Source organism: Piliocolobus tephrosceles, chromosome 1, assembly GCF_002776525.5.
Source record: "Piliocolobus tephrosceles isolate RC106 chromosome 1, ASM277652v3, whole genome shotgun sequence".
Classification (NCBI taxonomy): domain Eukaryota; kingdom Metazoa; phylum Chordata; class Mammalia; order Primates; family Cercopithecidae; genus Piliocolobus; species Piliocolobus tephrosceles.
In genome coordinates, this window is record NC_045434.1 from 54,317,040 (window position 1) to 54,339,691 (window position 22,652).

At 32.3% G+C, this 22,652-nt stretch overlaps 1 protein-coding gene across 3 annotated transcripts in view; it reads right to left on the bottom strand.

Moving 5' to 3' along the window:
* Window positions 1-22,652, bottom strand: part of DENND1B (DENN domain containing 1B) — a 267,493-nt gene that overhangs the window by 153,373 nt on the left and 91,468 nt on the right. For all 3 annotated transcript variants that reach the window (XM_023224711.2, XM_023224712.2, XM_023224713.2), the window contains exons 4-6: window positions 17,421-17,470; window positions 15,336-15,455; window positions 1,050-1,119 (exon numbers count right to left, since the gene is read on the bottom strand). In XM_023224711.2, the coding sequence (XP_023080479.1) occupies window positions 1,050-1,119; window positions 15,336-15,455; window positions 17,421-17,470 (240 nt within the window). The remainder of the gene's footprint in view (window positions 1-1,049; window positions 1,120-15,335; window positions 15,456-17,420; window positions 17,471-22,652) is intronic.

Sequence of the window (22,652 nt, forward strand, 5' to 3'; positions counted from 1 at the left end):
AACGCAACATGATTTTAAAATGGGCAAAGGACTTGAACAGACCTTCTACAACTTCTGACTCAACACCTATTTGCTATTGGAGACACAGAGACAGAAGACTTCCAACAAGTACTTCTCTAGAGACTTTTCTTGACTCTCCAGGTTGACTTAGGTGATGCTTGTTGTGTCCCCAGAGCATTTACCCTGGGTTGTAATTTTCTGTCTGCACAATTAAAGACCTTCTCCAAAGAAGATATAAAAATGGCAAGTAAATGTCCAGTGTTACTAATCATTAAGGAGATGCAAATTAAAACCATAATACACCACTTTGCACACATATTATGACACTATTAAACAAAAAAGAAAAGAACAAGTATTGGCAAGATTGTGAGGAAAACAGAACCCTTGTACATTACTGATAGGAATGCAAAATAGTGTGACCACTGTGGAAAATGCTCTCATGATTCCTCAAAAAATTAAATGCAGAATTACCATACTACCTAGTAATTCCACTTTTAGGTATATACCCAAAAGAATTGAATCCAAGGGCTAGAACATTATTTGTACAAACATTTTCATAGCTGTATTATTCACAATAGTCAAAAAGTAGAGGAAGCACCCCCAGTGACCACTGACAGAAGAATGAATGAACAAACTGTGGTGTATTCATACTCAGTCTCAAGAAGAAAAAAAAATCTGACACATGCTACAACATAGATGAATCGTGAAGACATTATGTTAAATGAAATAAGCCAGTCACTTGGCACATAAGGACAAATACTGTGTGAGTCCACTTATATGAGATACAGAGGGTATTCAAATTCATACAGATGATACAACAGTGGTTGCCACGGATGGTGAGGGTTGGGGAGGAATAAGTAGATATTGTTTAATGGGTACAGACAGAGTTTTAGACAGGCAAGGAAAAAAAGATGTATTGTATTGATGATTGCAGATCAGCATTAATGTACTTAATGTCACAAAACTTTACACTTAAAAATGGTTAAAATGGTAAGTTTTGTTTTATAAATATTTTACCACAATTTAAAAATGGGGAAAAAATAGCTTACCAGCTCCTTAGCCAAGTAATCTGCAAGAGTATTTAGAAGCTTGTAATACACTTCAAACCAGGGAAGGTAACTGTAAAAGAATTATTTTAAAATGTATATACATAAAATTCAGAATCAGAAAACAGACAACATAAACATTTAATTCATATTAATTCAAACAGGTTAATCCTGGAGTTCAAAAAAGAACTATATCCATTTTCTTTACTTTTTCAGCAAAGTTTCACATATTATTTATTACTAGTTTTCATAAAACAAATCAGAATCCAGAGTTCTATTTTAAAAGTTGTTCATTACATACTTCTATTTTATATCAGCAATATCTAAAATTATTTTCATGATATTCAATCAAAGCATGCATAGGATATAAATTAACCATCATTGTTAAAAAAAATCACATAAAAACTAATTTTAAAAAGCTTTAAAAACAAAAGATTAAAAATATCTCCTTTTAAAATGTTGCTGGAGTATATAATACAATGGAACTATGTGTTTTTCAGTTCTTCAGAAATGATGTTTAAGAATGATGGTAAATTTCAAAATAATACAAATATCAAAAAGACTATTCTAAAAATTACAAAAAATTTTAAATGACTGGTACATATCAAAACCAAATATAATTCAAAATTTAATTCATTGTACTAGATAAAAGTATAATTTTTATGATAGCTAAATATTAAATCTAAAAGTCATTTATATAAAACAAAATCCACATTCCTTATTAAAAATTAAACTATTAGTATATTTTAAATGTCTAAAGATTTTAATGTTAAACTGTACACTTTTCATGTAGAATAAGAGGAAATCACAAAATACACTGTTGTTAATTAACAATTGACAAATACTCATTACTTTTCTTCAAAGTATTAACATGGTACTTTTAAGAGAAAATATTGTGATGCTTTTACTACATAATTGTACACAGATTAATAGTACATACACATAACATGTAAGATTTAAAAATCAGTAAGTAGAACGTAAAAAACAGGATTCTAACAGGATTTTTTTCATATAATGTCTGATTTGTTAGTGACTATGAATGATGCCTTTTGAATCGGAAACTGAAAGTAGTAATAAAAGAGGACGTTAGGTAAACTACAGTATCTTTACTCAGCAGAAAATTATAGTTATTTAAAATGATAATTATAAACACTAAGTAATGACTTGAAAATTCACATGATACTTTAAAATATCTACCCAACTCTGGTTAAATCTAACACATTGATTTAACCAGTATGTATTTATCTCTGTGTCCTCTGGAAATAACACCGAAATGACAATAAATGAATAGAAAGGGTATATATTAATGAAAACAAGCAAAATGGAGGAAAAAACAATAGCAATGCAGGTGGATGACTTTGTAAATAGGGTAAACAGACAGATAACTAACAGCAGAAGACAGGAAACCAAAACCTAAATGCCATTAGAAACGAAAAGGACCAGCAGAAACGCTCCCCACAGAGTTCTGAAACACTGATTTAACAGTATCTCAAAGAAAAAAGCCCCTCGAAGTCCTGTTTTCTTGGAATGAAACCCACATGCAATGTTTCCAATTCAGTTTAATACCTTCCTTTTGAATACAAATTAATAGCCAACCACCAGATATTTGAGGAAACACAAATACAAAATGATGTTTATATTGAACAACATAAAAAGAACTACAAGAAAACATAGACAATACAAACAGCTGAAGAGAACTCCAAAACTTATATTTAATATCCTTAGAGCTGAATTAAGAGCAGGAGGCTATTAGACGATACTAAACTTTTCTAAAAGGTAAAAATAGAAAATTTTAGATAGGAAGAAAGAGCTTTAAGAAATTCTAAGGTCTGAAAAAAATTAAAGTCAATAGAAAGTTTAGATGATAACTCCAGAAAATCTCCCAGAAACTAGAACAAAAAGATAAACAATCCTTGTAAGTTGTATTCCTAGGTATTTTATTCTCTTTGTAGCAGCAAACCACCATGGCAAGTGTATACCAATGTAACAAACCTATACATTCTGCACATGTATCCCAGAAATTAAAGTACAATAAATAATAATAATTTATGCTCATAATAAAAAAGATAATAAGAGAAAAAACATTACACTATCAGGCCATCAATCTCAACTATCATGTAGCTATAGTCATTCCATAAAGAAAAAATAGAGGAAATAAATGAATGAAAGTTTCTTTTAAAGAATTACTGGAAATTTTCCCAGAACTTCAGACATGAGTCTCCAGACTGAAAGAATGAGTGAATTAACAGCACAAAGAATGTTCCAAACCAGAGTATCAATGTGAAATTCCAAAACAAGGGATAGAAGAGTGCCTAAGAGTTTCCAAACAGACAAAACAAGTAACAAACAAAGGGATCAAGTTCAAAAATGTCATCAAACCTCTCAACAGCAATAATGAAACTTAAAAGATAATGCCTTCAAAATACAGAGGTTAAATTCTTTGCACTCAAGACTTCTATGTCCAGACAAACTATCAATAAAGTGTGAGGACAGATTAACAGCATTTTCAGTCAGGCAAGGACTCAAAACTTCACCTCCTAAGACATCCTAAAGGATGACTAAAACAAAATAAAGGAGATGAAAAAGAAGGAATATACAGATGTAGGAGACAAGAAATCTAAGACCTAGGAAGAACAGTTGTGCAAAGGCCTCGAGAGCAACCAGTTCAGACTGAAACAGGATGAAGGCTCTAGGAGGGAGATGCTAGAACAGGGTGTTTACAATAAGCATATTGACAACTTTGCCTGGAAGCCTGGAAAAATCTGCACAGGTGTGTGACACATCTGTGACAGCTTTTGGGGAATCTGAACATTAGAAATTACTATTGGTAATCTCAATTTTCCTATTTAAATTACTTAATTCTTCAAGCTCCAGTGCTTAGATGGCTATTTCACTATGTATATCTTCCACTTACAAATAAAACCCTTAAAAATTACTAATACTGTTATATTACTAACTAAATATAATGAAAATCAGTACACCACAGTTTCTGCATTCACGATAACTCAAAGAAATAGTTTTCATGCCAAATCTCCTTCTACCAGGACACATAATCCTTAGAGCACAATTGCTTTCAATTGTAGTCATTTCAAACTCACATTTCAACTTTTAATAGCCTGAAGAAATTGCTATTTCCAGACAATTTCAATGTGTCATGTAGTTGCGACCTAAAAATTCAGATAAGATGAGACCTAATCTATTCAAAAAATGTGCTGGTCTGTTTCTATCCAACTCAAGGAGTTTTAAATAAAGCCAAATGTATTGATTGTAGGTGGCTGCATGTCTACCTATTAATGCTTACATTGTCATTTTCACCTTATTTGAACAAAGTGAGGCCTTCGGTAACCTGAATTTTTCTTTCCTGGTCTACTATATATATATATATATTTATATACACACACATATATATATACACACACACACATATATATATATACACACACACACACATATATAACACTTTTCTCTATCTACATATATATCATAATTATGTTATTAGAAAGTGAGATAATCTTTTTCCTTTTCTAGACCAAAAACCCTTAACATTTCTTTCAATGTTCCGGTTTTCTGAACTTTGCATTATTGTTTTTCACTGATTATCTTCCCCTTTTAATTTCCTCTCAAATTGCGAAGGCACATCAGAACCAGATTTTTCCTTAAGAAGCTAATTTATATAGATAAATATAATTTATCTGGAAGATTATATCCTTGTCTTTGAATAAATAATTGATTAATATACCCATATTTAGGTTACTTTAAAAAATTTAACCAGTTTTTATTTGTGCTAGGCATTTTGGTATCTATGTAATTATTACTGTTTTTTACATGTCCAAGAATAATAAGCTTTATTGAATATCATCCTGGTACCAGGCTATGACTTCATCAATAAATTAAACTAATACTGTTTAGAAATAAGCTTTACTCTTATGGGATATTTCTCATAGTCATCTCTAAGGCCCCAAAATACTTTATTATTTCTATTTGGAGAGTATAACTCACTAGTTAGTTATACATCCATCTAGGGGTTGAGAGCAGAATCTAAGAATCACAGAGTTTACGTGTTAAAACAATTGGAAGTGCAGGAAGTAATATTATTTAAGGAGCAACTATATGAATGACAGTTTGTTGGATACTTACATGTACTATCTCATTTAATTCTTACACTAATGCTTTGATACATACTTGACTAAACTAAGATAAAGCAACGTATCTAGGGTCACAAAGCTATGGAATAGCAATCTTGGGATTAGAACCCTAATCAACCTGAGTAATATATGCTCAGGGGTCTGCCACAGTCTATCACCCTATCTTGGCATGTGTTTCTATATAGCGAGCCTTTTAATAAACATGTTCAATGACCAGGCATTTCAGGCAGCTAAATGAACTGAGACAAAAATCATTCTGTTGTAATCTTAAATCACCCTGCCTATATGTTCTATCCACTGAAGCAAATTCTATCTTCCAAAATTCACCTGCTTATTTAATATCGAGAGCATTACCTTTATGACCTTTAAATTACAGTTTGTTCATAGGGGCAAATTTCCCAGCAAATAAAGATCTATTCAATGTGATTCTTTTAACTAACATTTTGGTAAATCCTTACAATTTTAGCTTGGTATTGCTTCCATGTTCATCACTGTCGATAAAAATTTTGAAAAGGGTATGGCTTGCAAAAGTGTTTAAGATGCCTCCCAAAATAACACCAATTATTTATCAACATTCTAAGTATGAAAATTTAACCTAATCAAAAGACTTATAATTGTATCATCGAACCAACACTCTACACATAATTTTGTTTGTGAAATATTAGAACAGACTCAAATATCAACCACAGCACTCCCTGATACATCAGTATGTACTATCACCATACTAAAACCAAGTCTAGTTATAAACAATGCTCTCTGTGTAAACATGTACTGGCTCTCAGTGATCATTCATACTTTTTAATAAAAACACAACATATAAAAGTGGAACTAATCTATAACGTAGCCATTGCTCCTAGAAACGTCAAGAAAGCAAGGACATTTTCTGTTGTAAATAAACAACATCTACAGCAAAGAGTGCTAACTGGCTATTTGCAGGCTGCTTCTAGCCTAAGGGCATATTTTGTTTGGTCAACACTGTTGTTGTTTAATTAAATAAGTTGCCAACTTCCAAATCTGAGATAATTCACTGTAAAAATCCAGACTTCTTGTTCCTCTTAAAAATCAAAAGAACGGGTAATACTGGCCACACATTTTTCACTGTGCAACAAATGCCTAGGGCTGAGTTGTGGCTTCTGTCTTTGAGTGTGGCATGTACAATTCAGATCACCATACATACCCCAACTTCCTATTGTTAGGCACCTAACAGGTTTCTCTCATTTGAGTCCCTTACCTGGTCCACATAGGTAACTGAATTCATAACTCCTGATAAGAAGCAACTGCTCAACAGGAAATCCTACTGACTACTCACTTTCTTATCTGACAAGAAAATGATCCAGGGTATACAAAATAGTCCAGCAATTCCAATTTTAACTATACTCTATGTACACTTTAAGTCTAAATATATGGCAAAAAAAATATCATTTTTTAAAAGAAAATTATGTCCAAAGCTTTTGAAACACACACACACAGATAAAAGACACTAAGTTATATAAGTTTACATTGCTAGAGTAAGAAATGTTATTTTCAAGTCTTTATTTTGTGGTTTCTTACGGAATTTTCAAACAATATATGTTCAAAGCAATTCATTTTAAACTGATTATCAATAAGGTAAAATGTTAAAATGTTTTTCACTAAATTTTATAGTCCCAAAGAGAGTCAAAGTCTGTATTCTTACAACAGACCACAAAAATCCTAGGAAGTTAAAAAAAAATTACTCAACATATTGTAGTGAGTGAGTAAGACATTTCACTTGAATTTTTAAAACTTAACAAAGAATAACTGTGACTCTCATAGTCTTGCCAACATATATAAATGTAAAACATTATGAGCAATTATTTTAAAACAAAGTACAGGAGATTAGTTAAAATTTAATTGTAAGATCATTTCTTTAATTTTCTGTAAAGACATAAGGCAAAAGAGAGAGATATACATAAAGTCATGAGTCCATTTTGTGGTAGTAAGAAGACTTCCCCCACACTTCTACTTCCACTATAGAGCTGATAAAACTTTTACATTCAAAAGTCAAAGGTTAAATAAAGGAAAGGAAATGTTTTTTGTCAAGTAGTCAGGTAACCACTAAAGTCTAAGCGATCAGCAGGAACCTAACTTATAGTAATCAAATAAAACTAAGGAAACTGCCTTTCCGTAGGAAAACGTCTAATGTCTAGAGGCTGTTTTTCTGTCTGGAAAATTGACACGAAATGTGTAAAATTGAAACATTCTGCTTCTGAGGGATTTGCCCAAAGGAAGAGTGTGAAAGCTTCAAGTTTGGTATGAGTTAAAGCGGGGAGGGGGAACTACAAAGGCCCTAAACATAAATCTGTCTTCCTTATTGGAGTATTTCATTTTGAACCCTTGGCGACAATTTTATAGTTATAAAATTATGTTAATCAAATTAGGCAAAAAAGTTATTTCTTGCATTTTTGCTAGCATATGAAACAATTCTAAGTACAAACAATTGCCAGATTTAAATTAGTAATATCTCAGGATATTTTTGAAATCTTGTTAAAACTAGGATAGACATGTCATAGAAAGAACTAAAGAACAGAACAGTGACTCAAAATTAAATGTCAACTTTAATATTAAATAGGCCTAAATTCTAGTATTTTTTCCAAAAGATGAACAAAATAAATAGAAATCAAAGAAATGTACTAACTTTCAAATCTTGTAAAGACCTGTATCCAGGAGAAAACGGACACATGGTTTATTGCATAGTGTGCAATTTTCTTAGAACTCTGAGGTAAATCTAGATTACAGTAATTTCAAGTCCTATAATAGCATCATCCAGGAGTAGACAAAAGCCGCTTTACAGCATTATATACAAATGTTCCAGCTTAGAACTCTAAGGACTAGAATAGTTTTTTGGTTTCTTTTTTATTTATTTTTTTTTTTTATTTTTTTTTATTTTTTTTTATTTTTTTTTTAGAGCAGCAGTTGAAGTCAATACTTCAACTGCTTGTACTAAAAATGTTTGTGCTTTTTTGTCTGTGGAGGAGTTGCTGAACACATAGAGTTGAATTTCCTGAAGTTACATATGATGCAACTCTTCCTTGTTATCCAGGGTTGAGAAGGGGATGGAAAAACACTCATGCCTAGTGCTAATGGGTGCTGTGGGCAGGACCATTTGGCAAATCTTTTTTTTTTTTTTTTTTTTTTTTTTATTATACTTTAAGTTCTAGGGTACATGTGCATAACGTGCAGGTTACATATGTATACATGTGCCATGTTGGTGTGCTGCACCCATCAACTCGTCAGCACCCATCAATTCATCATTTATATCAGGTATAACTCCCCAATGCAATCCCTCCCCCCTCCCCCCTCCCCATGATAGGCCCCAGTGTGTGATGTTCCCCTTCCCGAGTCCAAGTGAGCTCATTGTTCAGTTCCCACCTATGAGTGAGAACATGCGGTGTTTGGTTTTCTCTTCTTGTGATAATTTGCTAAGAATGATGGTTTCCAGCTGCATCCATGTCTCTACAAAGGACGCAAACTCAAATAATGCATATATGTTACTAAGTAGACCACTTGGCTAGGTAAACAAACACTAAATGATGTTGCTGTTAATTAATTGCCACTTAGTATCATTAGTATCAACATCTTTAACCTAAAAGAGTCTCTGCCAGTCAAGAAATCCAAGCAAAATTATTTTCTGCTATTTCTAATTAAAATATTCTATCAATTTGTACTGTTTTATTTTACTTTGTATCGATATACCTTAAAGCTTCTTAAATGTATGGCATTTTAATTATGTCTACGCTTTTATAAATACCTAAAATATTTTAAACTGTTCAATATCAACAAAAACTCAAGAGACATTCATAAATGTTTTTATTTTACAATTTTTGGATTAAAAGACAAATTCAAACAGTAGAATATAAGTCACAAAAGAAAAGATTTTTAGGAAAATATATTTTATCGCAATAGAAAAAAAATTCGTGTTTAGGATATTGGAAAGACAATAGGAGAAACATTAATTAATTTCTATCCAATAATCTTAATTCCTTTGCTACTGACAACGAACTCTGGATAATCAAGCCATTATTATCTCACAGTAGAATACCTACAAATAGAGAATGCTTCAGTATAAAGGCACTAACTTTGCACAAAAGACATCTTTAAGGAGAAGGTATTAACATTTTTTAATATCCAAAAGTCATAATACATTTCTGGTAAAGATATAAGAAAGTGATTAAACATAACCAACATTCAGAAGGGAAATATTTTTGTGTGAAATCTCAACTTACAATAAAAGAAACAATAGCAATGAACAATTGTCAGATTGAGCATGTATAAACATTTGAGGCACTTATGGATGATAATATGAAAGCCACTGTAGCTTTTTCAATTTATGAACTGCTTTAGATGCATTCATTCATTTTACAAACCGTGAATAAAGACTACAGTTAATCATTTACTTTGACATCCCATAGAAAAATTTGTAAATGTATCTTAGCAAGTCTTTTCAAATAAAACTAGAACTAAATACCAAAACATAAGTGACAATTATGTGTTCACGAATATACGTGACTTTTATTTTATCTTTTAAACTTCTCTAGATCCTCCAAATTTTCTATAGCAAAATAAATTATTTTTGTTATCAGAAAATATGGTTAAAGGCATGTATCTACATCTTGCTTATGCAAGGATTTTATCATACTTCTCAATAAATTTTGGCCCTATTAAGCACATGAATTCTAAAAGTCAGGTCACTCCTACAAAACTAACTGCAAGTAAAAAGGCTTTTGCCAGCTACTCATAAATAACTCAGAAAATGAGCATAGTTGATCTTCTCTCATATACTTCTGGAAGCAGCACAGTCTGTTATAAAGGAAGCTGGCCTGTAAATTAAGAGACCTGACTACCCTAAACCATTGTATGAATAGCTCATTAGATAATCCTACCTTCCTTTTCCCCCTAAAATTACCAGTTATTCTAAGTCGTGGTTTCATAATGAAATAAGACAAACTAGGCTGGGGGCAGTGGCTCACGCCTGTAATCCCAACACTTTGAGAGGCCAAGGTGGGCTGATCAGGAGGTCAGGCGATCAAGACCACCCTGGCCAAGACGGTGAAACCCCGTCTCTACCAAAAATACAAAAATTAGCTGGGTGTGGTGGCGCAGGCATGTATTCCCAGCTACTCTGGAGGCTGAGGCAGGAGAATCGCTTGAACCGGAGAGGCAGAGGCTACAGTGAGCCGAGATCGCGCCGCTGCACTCCAGTCTGGTGATCAAGCAAGACTTCATCTCAAAAAAAAAGAAAAGAAAAAAAAGACAAACTTTTTTCAACCACATCTTAAGAGTACAGTAAAATTAAGTAACCACTGTTGGAGGAGGAGAAAAAAGAAAATAATTTTAGGTGTAATAGAATTTCTCCAACCATCTTACAAATCATTCCCATCTGGTTGAACATTTTGTGTTGAAATTACAGAGAAACATCAATATCTGGCTCAAAGATTATAAAGCCATCCCATTAGCAATATTTTTTCTGTTTAAATCCCAATTTTCAAGAACACGGAATGAAACTGTCCCATTCCCATTCTTTTTATTTTATTTTATTTTATTTTATTTATTTATTTATTTATTTTGAGACAGAGTCTCTGTCGCCAGGCTGGAATACAGTGGCACGATCTCAGCCCACTGCAATGTCCGCCTTCTGGGTTCAAGTGATTCTCCTGCCTCAGCCTCCCAAGTAGCTGGGATTACAGGCATGCACCACCAGACGCAGCTAATTTTTGTATTTTTAGTAGAGGCAGGGTTTCTTGACCTCATAATCTGCCTGCCTCGGCCTCCCAAAGCGCTGGGATCATAGGCGTCGACCCCTGCGCCAAGCCCCCATTTCCATTCTTAATTCTGCTGTATCACCATGATCACCTGACTGGTATGGAGTGCCTATACTAAAACATACTAGTAAGATAATTTCCTATCCTACAAACACACACATATTTTACCTGGCAAAAAATGATCTAGCTAAATTCCTACTAATTTTTAACATAATACCTATAGTTCCATATTTACAGTTTATTATCTATATAACATCTCAAAGTTTTAGAGCAAGAAAAAATTGAAACGATTTTTGCTTATTGTAAAAAGTAGATAAATGCTGAAGTGAATAAAGTAAAAAAAGTTCAGGATATATCCTTTTAGATGTTCTTATAAGTACATACAATTGTATATTAATATACAAATATTTATGTGTTAGCTATTTTTTAAATACATATACATTTACAAACACATACAACTTGTTCTCTACACATATAAGAACATACTATAAATATTATTTTGAAATTTGTCATCATGTTACAACAGATCATAAATATTTCTCTAAGTCAGGGTGTATATGTATGTTTTTCTTAATAGCAAAATAATGTTGCACTATTCATTTATTTATTCAATAATTATCTATTAAGTCTTTTAAGAATTATGTGCCAGGCACTATTGTAGACACTGGGAATATACGAGCAAACAAAAGACAAAAATCCCTGCCCTCCTGAGGGTAACATTCTGGTGGGAGAGAAGGGAAGGGGTTGTGGGACAGAGAGGTTACAAATATACCATAATATACCTAATCAATTCGTATTGAGGGGCATTCATGTTGTCAACACTTTTACATTTATTTTTTATTATTCATTTAAATTGACAGGTAAAATTCTATGTAATTATTGTGTATACTTGAAAACATTCTTTTCAAGTATAACCTCCTCTCCATCCCACACCCCCTTCCCTTCTCTCCCACCAGAATGTTACTCTCATTGTTTGAAAACATTGTTTTCAAGTACATATACATTGTGGAATGACTAAATCTAGCTAATTGGCATTTTTTCCTACTATAAACCATGTTATAATAAATACCTTTGTTCACACTTTTCTCCTCACTCTTAGAAATAATCCTGGATTTAAATTCCTAGAACTGAAATTACTGACTGAAGAAATATGAGATTTTATAATTCTAATAGATATTATTAAATTTTCCTTCAAAAGCTTATATCATTTTATAGTCCTATAAATAGCATATGAAGTGTGTTTTCCCTCATGCTTATTTAAAAATTTTTTCAATTCTGCTAACCTTAATGGGCTCATTTCTTTTACCCTCAGCAATGCTGAGCACCATTCATAGTTGCATATATTATTTACATTTCCTCTGTAAGTTATGATGCTTTACTTATTTTTCTATCAGATTATTTTTCTTATTAAGTTGTAGGTGCTTATTATGTATTTTGGCTATTAACTCTTTCTTATAGTGGTTGTAAATATATTTCCACCAGTTTATTATTTGCATTTTAAATTTTACTATGCTTATCACCGTACAAGCATTTTCATCATTATGTGCTCAAATACACAAATCTTTTAGGGATTCCATGTAGACTCTCGCTGCCACAGTAATTTTTTCCTTCTAGTTGATATTTAGAGTTTTATCCATCTTTTCAACAATTATAAAGCTAAAAGTGGTGAAGGACCATCAAACCAGGTGGATAAACTTGGACCAAAAGCACTATAACTCCTCTTACTGTAGCACTTATAGAAATCTGTCAAAATTCCTTTCCAGGGGATACACTGATTATAGCTTACAAATAGACATTTAACTATCTATAATTTTCCAATTTCCTGAATAAGATGCTGAATTCCATTATATTTGAATCCTCCACTCACTATTAAAATTAAATAGTTATCTAACTTACTGGTTATTCTCTAAATCAGCTGTTCTCAAAGAATCCCTTCACATACTATCTTTCAGGAAAAATATTAAGATATGCCATTAAAATCTTAAAATGTCAATATTTTTTCTAATTTACTAGGAAAAACAAGCTGGAGAATAGAATTTTCTAAATTTAAGATTTTCCTCTATGATTTTTCCATAAAGTTTTGACACCTCCTATTTCTTATCTACCAAAAGCACTGTCACATGACAAAAATAAATATAAAAGGAAAAATGATTTAAATAAAAGATAAAATATTCAATAATACTGTGAAATGTTCTGTTTATTGGTATACATGATTTTACTTTTGGTTTTCATTATGTTTATATAATATAATCATATTTTCTGCAGGTTAAAAACTCTTCCTACTTTAAAGAATATACCACAACATTCACGGTTCTTTTACATATACAAGTTTAGAACCACAGATAAAAATAACTTGATTATTGTACTTGCTTTAGAGTTTGTTTCCTACAAATTAATGACAATTGGGTTGCCAATATGGACCTTATATTATTCTTTCTGTCGATTAACAAATAGTTATAGTTCATGTTTTATATAAATATTTTCAAGTAATGATTGCTTTCCTCAATTTAAACAGAAATTCCTAAGAATATTTATTCCACAAGCACATTTACAGAAACTGTTCTAAACATTCAATAATTATTTGTGAATGATTAATAAATTCAATGTATTCAAAGTATTTTAAGAGTTCAAAACAAAAGGCTCAGACTTTTAAATTATAAATATCAGGAGGTCAGTTTAGAGGCAGTGAGGTAAGCTATAAAATACAGACTCAAATCTTACCTGAAAATGATGTTTACTCTCAAATGGGTACACAAAAACAATAAAGGTGGGGTAAAGTGTGTGTGTGTGTCTGTGTGTGTGTGTGTGTGTGTATATTGAGAGAGAAAGGAGAGTAGGGGAGAGGAGGAAAGAGGAAGATAAATGCATGCTAACAACTGATGAATCTAGGTAATGTTCATATAAAAGTTCATTGTGCCATGAAAACTTTTCTATAAATCTGAATTTTTTAATGAAAAGTTTCAAAAATTCATTGAGAAAAATAAGAAAGCATATACAGCTTTGGTCCTTCCATCAGGGCAAATCTATCTTGGGCACAATGCATAAAGATATACTCCTGTTTAAACTGTAGCTTTTGAACTTTCAGCATGAAACAATGATGAAAGGAACTCTCCCCACCATTGCCCATACTGTCATCTCCACCCCCACTGCCCAGCCAACCTGCTCCAAGTTCAAAAAATTAACCTACAGTTTTAAGCATGACATTCTTTTGGATAAAGTGTAAGTTTTAAGCACAATTGTTATCCAGATGAAAAAGTTGTGCTAAAGAGAGAATGGGGGCACATTCACAATTCTATTACGTATAAAGCAGTTAAGCACTTACTTTTGAATAAAGCTTGAAAAAAACTCTCCAGCTCTAACCAATGTTCTAAGTAAATTAACAAACACTAAATGAATGATACAAATGTAGTTAAATATTAACAGCAAATGAACAAGAAGACTGATTTTATAACAAAGTTTTCTTAGTAATATGTTATTTCATAAATTGTTATTTCTTTTCCTATAAGCATTTCTAAGAAATCTAGCTTGATCAATACCCAGAGTATAATAATAGTATAGTGTCCTATTTTTATAGACTACATCTGGATTTCTGATTCATCAGGACATATTGCAAGGATGCTAACCTTTAGATCCCTTTCTTCCTAACAGCAACGCAGATCCCAAGTCCACAGGCAGGACACATACTCCCAACTACCTACTGAATGAAGGCAGATAATGTAGGCAATTAGACAGGACAGATAGGACCTGTGGAAACTAGCAAGCCCATGATACAACTAAAAATCTGCTATTCAGTTCCAGTTTATTGCTGCCATGGCAGAATTAGTAGATATCCTCACTTTTCAAAAGGAATGTGAAATATGAATGATATACACAACTTCCTAAAATTCATAAGGTTAACGTCCTTTAAAATTTTTAAAACACCCAGTAGCCAAATGAAAACCTCTAAACGCTTCTACCAGGTTTATCAGTTTGCAACCTCTGTCTTAAAGCCGCAGTTCACTTTTAAAAATCCAAGTTCAGGTTCAATGATAGAAAAGGGCATACATTAACTTATCTTTTTGTATTTCATTTAATAGGTGAAACTCCTATATTACTTGAATCCATCTCTTTATATTTAGTTTTCAAAAATAATTCTACAAAAAAAACTAATCTTTAAAAAATCGATTCTTTCAAGGAAAGTTCCACTATGATAATGGTAAATCTTTAAACTTAACTGATTCTGTATACAGAAAGTCAGGAAAAATTATTTTTCAACTTGCTTTTAAAGAAAACAAGTTTTTCCTCATCCCAAGCACAACAAAGTACAAAAGAGAGATACAGTTACCTATTTTGCATCCAATTTTTTTTTTACTACAAATACTCACCTAAGGATGCATAAACAAATTGTGCCTCCTGACGTAAGTCTGCAGAATCCAAATCTCTGTTTACTTTCAATGTCTGTCAGTACAAAGGTAAAGTGCTGTCCAACTTGATTCTGAGACACCCTAAAATATAGTAACATTATGAAATATTGTGCCTTGTTTGACAATTTTCTTCAAGAAAAAAGCAAGAGTATATTCGTATGTGACATTGGTTTCATCTTTCTAATCAGCTGGTTCTTGAAGCCAGAACTATGTTCTAAAACTAAAGCAAGCGTGAAATATATAAACACCAAAATAAGTTGTAATACCTCATAGACTGAACAGTTCTGCATATATTAATCTCTCACTAGGAAATCATAAGGTAGTCTACCATAAATGTTCATAAGACTAAAAGTGCTCATATTTCATAAATTATCAAAATATTATTACTGAAACTGTAGAAGAAGCTAGAAGTGATGACTAAGTCCTTTTCTTCAATGCTAGCCACTTTTCCTAATTATTCTAAAATTGCTTAGATAGCAAATCATGTCGCTTTAGAATCCAATGGCAGCCACCACCAACTCTGTTTAATTGCTTCTCCTGTTGACATTCTCACCCAATAAAGTATCCTACAAAAATACCCTTGGTATATTTTTCCTAGAATTCTCTTGTATAGCTATCAATATACTGAGAAATAAATTTCCAAGTATAAAATAAGAATATAATTTCTACCAAATAAAAAAGGCTTACCAGCTAAGCTGTAAAGAATTTTAGTCAATTCTGAAGTATCATACTACCATAATATGTGTCACACTTTGGTATAAGGGGTAATATAAAACGTTAGATTGAATCTTTATTTCTGCTTAAAATATATGAATATATTTCCTAGTACTGGCTGTAATCTTGCCATTAGATAACCATAACTGAATTTGTGCTTCCTTGTCCCAAAATAAAATATCCATGATGCCTACACTTCGGTTTTGAAATAGCCACAGCGATTATACAGAAGGAAATAAATTACTGCCAGTATCAATGCTACAAACAGTTTTGTCAGGAAATATTACATTTCAAATGCTGAACATTTAACAAATACACTTTTAAGGGGACAGGTTTTTCTTACACTTTAATAAACTTAAAAAAAATAAACAAAAAACCCTCTAGTCACAAATGTGACCTCTAGTGTCCAAGGTTCATAATATGCTTTTCGTAGCTGGATCCTAAATCTTCCTTACTATTAATATGAAACTTGTAACTTTTTTTGTTTGGGTAGGGCAATGATTCCTCAGATAAGGTAAAACAAGGAGTATCATTCATCAACAATGCTTATTAGTACTGCTTAGTCCATCATTCAGAAGGCTTTATCTTTAATACAGTAAAATCATAAAGTCTCACTAATATTTACTATAGCAAAGTATTTTCTTAAAATAAATATTCTTTCAAAAACCCTTCATATCACCCTCTTAAGAAAACTGATAATAAGAACATTTTAAAAATCACATGAAAAACAATAAATGATCTGTTGTTATGCTCACAGGGCTGTATGTTCCATGAAATTTCAACTGTATGCAATTTCATCGTTCAATATTTGTTCAGTGAAATATAAAAATAAGATTTTCAAAACTATAAGAGTTTCCCTATAGCTTTCCATAATATTACACTACTTCTATAAAGCTATTCTTGAGAGACAAGTAGCCATGAGTTTTACAGCATGACACAGATGGTCTTTTCAATGAGGATGAAGTGAGATAGGAACCAGGAAACATATATATCAAGACATAATTCTAAGACTCTGATCAAGGTCATATTAATATTTTTTTCCACTAGTGCTCACAATTTCTACCTGAAGAGAGAATAAAGGGAAAAAATAGAAACTATTGGCAATAGTGTTTTCAGACTTGTCTTAACTGTTCATAGTAGAGAAAATAAAAGATGTGATTTAAAAGGCTTCCTCTTCCACATATTAATTTTCAACCTCTTTTCAATCTCTAGCCTTTTTGTGAGAAGCAGTAAAGAGAAGGGACATTTTACTTTATAAAAAAGCACATGTAATCATTTTTAAGTATGTACTAAAATAAGCTACATTTATTTTAAATGATACTTATACTGTACCTTTCAACGTCAAAAGGAAAACAGAACTTTGGCACACTCTGTAGTATGTCCTACAAATGGAAATTTCAAAAAAAAAAAGAAATGTTTTAGAATATTTTTTAAGATGCAGCTAAAACTTAAGAGACATTTTCTAGGGAAAAAGTTGCTTTCTTTGTCCTTAAGAAAAATAGCACAGGTTCCTAGACTAAAATAATTGATTATTAAAAAGGAATTAAGTTTGTGCTTTGGCAGATTGCACTGACAATGCCACAGAAACCCCAGGAGGGAAAGGCCTGGCCTGAAGGGTATTAACACCCTTCACATCCCCGCTGGGATTCCCTTCAACAAGGCCATATGGATTTTACAAGAAGCACCGCACCATATGGGTAAGCTACGTCTGCTGCTACTTGTACCACAGTCTAGCCATAGGGACTTCTGACAGATCCTGGCTCAAAAATATAAATGTTGTTTCAATTAAAATGCAGGCAGAGAAAAGGGAATGAAGTTGGCAGCAGAATGAATTACTGAGAGGTATAACAACTCTACATGTCCCATAGTCAAACAGTTAAAAAAAAAAAAAAAACAAAAAGAGAGAGAAAGAGAGAAAGACTTTCTATAGCCAAAGAAACATTTACATGATTCAATTCTTGGTATTGTTTTATCTTAACACTCTTAAAGAAATGTGTATCTAAAAACAAGCTTTCAAAAACACAGCTTCTATTCTGTGCACTTTCGTTTAAGAATTGCCTAATATGAAAATCAATGCTTTAATAAAACACAGAAAATAATCTGAATGATTTTGAAACCTTCAGTTATTTAACAGTCATTAAAAATAATTTAAAAATCTTTCAGAAACCATACACATTAACAACTACAATAAAATACAAATAATTATCAGCTACTTGGCAAAGTCTTAAAAATCTATTTTATTTGAAAAATAACTTAAAATTAAGTCTGATTCAAAAGTTAAACTTTAAACTTGAAGACAACATCACACAACTCGGAAGTCAGGCAACTTTACAAGACAAAGAGTTTTATAAGGGTGTTTCCTATTGAAAAGAAAAAAGAGCAAATATCTTAATGCAGCAGTCATCCTCACTGAACAATATTTTCGCTACCACTTCTTTGCCACTAAAACTAAGGTCTACAGAAGTCATCAGTATCTGAATATTTAACTCCTATACCTAAATATAGCATGGAGTATTTTAAAGTGGAATTTCTTGCATTCTTTTAAAAAGATAGACTACAATAAAGCATCAACTAAAAATAAAACGTTATAAAATTTCAACACCAATACCTAAGAGAGCTTCAAGTACCTTAATGCACATAAGCAGAAAGGAAAGCATCTTGTAAAAAAAAAAAGAAAAATCATCTACTCCTAGGGCAGGGTATCCTGAATTGCTTATAATCATGTGCTTTTAAAAGTATGAGCACAGATTCCACATTAAGCGAAAGCTAACTGTTTCACCACTGACAATATTTTGTTAAATGCAGTTAAAAGAGTCACTAAACTGGCAGCAAGTTAAATTCTGTAAACTGAAAAACAGTTCACTGCAAATGAGACCAGTTTATTTTCATTTGACCATTGCTTAATCCTTATCTTGTACTTCACAAAGTGAAACCATTCACTATTTTTACTATACATGTGAACACTATTCGGACCTCCTCCTATAAAATTGTCCACATAATTTCTGTAACAATAAAGAACAAATACTCAAAATTCAATACCTGCCTCTAAATACACAAATTAGTAATATATTTCACATCAATTTTAAGACTCAAATTAAGAAGAATGCTTCCCAGTTAGTTGCTCAATCTTTCACACCCTCCCCCTCCCTTCTTCCACAAGCAACACACATGCACACACTTCTGCGAAACAGCCTCAGCTCGCTTCCCAACTGGCAGAAGCATCCCTCAGGGGACAAGTCTTTAAACCTCCGCACTCTTTAAAATTCAACCAGCCAGCAGGTCTATAGACTAGTGTATAAACAGTATAGACAAAAAAAAAATCCTCTCTCAGCTTATGTCAGTGACAAAGCAGCTCAGCAGTTGACTGTTTCTCCCCTGACAGCATAAACTGGGTTTACACAGATCAATAGTTGGAAGTCCTACCTAGCTCCCAGGCCTTGGTTTTCTTCCTTAATTACAGGTGCTATTGAAACTGAAGTGTAAAAAAAGAGAGAGAGACTTGGAGGGAGGCATAAAATGCATGCAAATAGCTTTTAGGGATTCTCTTAGCAGTAATATTAATTGAAAATTATACTTCCACGTTTATTACAAAAGAGTGTATTAAAGCTGGTATTTTCACTACACAGTGTTTTTAATATGATACATATACAAACACACACACACATGCACACACAAAATTCTAGGTTAGCATCCACAGATTACGTGAAAGGTTTAAGACAACACTCTCCAGAAGTTATCAATTTTTCCTTTTTCTACAGACTTTTGCATTTAAAGAATATTCCTTAGCCAAGAAAAATTATCTGGGTTTCAGAATCCTACTAACTCTCCAAAATGTTTTATTTTTATGCCAAAAGAGTATGTTGGCTAACATATATCAAATGATAAAAATAGGAATAACAAAAAGAATGGATGGAATAGAATACAAAATTATGAACAGCAAAATGAAAGAGGTAATAACACATATTTCTGTGTATGTCCTAAAACAGCACTTCCATTATCATATTAATGACTGGAAACAAGGACTGATGAAAATTTATATTTTGGGGGGTTTGGGGTTCCATACCAGTGTATCTCTAGTAATAAGCATTACAATGAAATTGATCTTATAAGAGAGAAGACAGCCAATTGCTAGGGTTAGAGTGGCATATTAATTATTTATCCCATCAGGTTACCATTTAGCACCATAAACTGATCAACTGAAAAGGAAAACAAGCATTTAAGAATTTACTTAAAAAGAAAAAACACTAAAGTTTACATCTTGATCAAAGTTCTTAGAATTTGTTCTTAGAACAAAGGTCTTTGAACTTATCTGAGAAAAATCTAAGATAAAATGAGATGTGTCACTGTTGATATCACTAATTGTTTTTCCTCCTTCTCAACTACTTTGTCCTCCACTGTACACTGAAATACTAGTGTTCTCTGAAATTCATAGTTTCTTCTCTTCCCTACTCAATAAGATGTACCTGTAAGCAATCTCATCTACACCCATAGTTTCAACTACACCTACTAAATCTCTTAGTCTTGTAGTTTAGATATTTCTCCAGGATTATGGCTCTAACTACTTTCTGGTATCACTTTCTAAATGTTCCCAGACACCTCTAATGAAGAATGTACAAAACTGAAGTTGTTCTTTTACTTATGGTCCTTATCACCTAAACTGGCAGCACCATCTACATAGTTACCCAAATCAGAAACACGGTAGTTACCATGACCCCTCCTTTTCCCTGACCCCCACATATAATCAATCACTCACCAAGTCCTTTCATTCAATTTCATAACTATCTTGCTCCAGATGTTCTCAATGGAGGGTGGAAAGGATTAGAAAGAAGATGAAGGAGTTTTAGAATCACTAGGGAGTGGTTTTCAAAACACAAATTTTGATGGCCTACATGAAACCCACAAGGGTCCTGAGTCTTTAACTTCAGTTTGAATAGCACCAATAACTAAGGAGTAAGAATAACTATATCAGTTAAGGGTGCTTAATGTATATAAGGAAAAGTTATACTCTCATAGCAAGAAGTGACATGGTTGACTTGTTCAGAGACTGTTTAATTCAACATCTACCTCATGGACCCAGAAGTCTTCCCTCCTGCCCTGCTGGACTAAATTTGTTGGTTTTTTCCTCAGCTATCTCTACTCATGATCACAAAATGAGCTTCCAGAGTTCAGTACATCCCATAAAGACACAGCAGTGTTCAGTGAAAGAAGCTTCCCTTTCTGTCAGTCTTTTTATCAGTGAGGAAACCTTTCCCAGAAGTCTGATCCCTGACTTTCCCATTACATTTAATTAGCCACAGGGTCATAAGTCACTCCTAAACTAATCCCTGGCAAGGGAAATGGTTACCTATGCTCAGTTTAGCCTTAGACCAGTTAGAGTAAAAGTCAGAATTCAACTCATTCATCTCCCGATAACCATGACACATGTAATTATAGAGAAATATAAGTGAAGTATTATATTTTATTTCTTAAGAATCCTCATAATATTAATCAAATAATAATTACATTTATACCAAAGTTTTCATTAAAAAATATTACACAACATCATATAAGGACAATTTAAAACTATCTGTAATTTTATTTCATATGAATAACACTTTCAGAATCAATTTGCTACAACTAAATGGGCTACTTGTCTAATTTAATCTAATTTTTCACAAAGGCCATGAATTTCTAAAAAGATGATTACTTAATTTTGAATATTATCCCCCAAATAAAAGAGAATTACCTAATAATACATATTCATTCAATTTATTTATACTTTACACAAGAGAGTAATAACTGAGATTCCCAAACAGCACTTAGATGTTCCAGGGCACCACAGCAAACTCTCAGGGACACTGTCAAATATTTCAAATTTTTAAGGGAAACAAAGTTATATTAACAGGGTGATTAAATCAAGACATATTTTATAGGGAGAATTATATTAATTTGTCAAATTACAGAGATAGCCTATCATCTTTTATTTTTTAAGAAGTGTTTTACTCCCACTTATGAGTGAGAATATGCGGTGTTTGGTTTTCTATTCCTGTGTTTTCTGAGGATGATGGCTTCCAGCTTCATCCATGTCCCTTGGAGAATATATTTTTAAACTTAGGGCCAAAAAGGAACTGTCAGGACAATTATGCCCAGTGTGGAATTTTTCTCTTGGATTTTACTTTTACATAGTGTTTTCATTACGAATAAATCCCTCTTCTACCTCGCCTCCTTAAATTAGGGAAAGCGCTCTGTGAATCCCAACACTAAAACTACTTAGGTTATTAAATCTGATCAAGTTATTTTTCACTATCAAGAATTTAAAATAAATTTATATCATTAGAATATTAAAATAACTGCCATGAAGCAAATACATTTGCTATAAAAAGAACTGTGCTATAAAATATAAATTTCAGAAATTTCAGTTCTATGTGCATAAGTCTTAGGTGATGAAACCTATGCAATCACTTTAGTTTGATCTAATGTCAATGAAAAAGACTACATTGGAAGCAGTGCTGAGTGACATTACCAAAAAAAAAAAAAAAAATCAGAAGATTATGCATCTGCAGATTCAACCAACTATGGATTAAA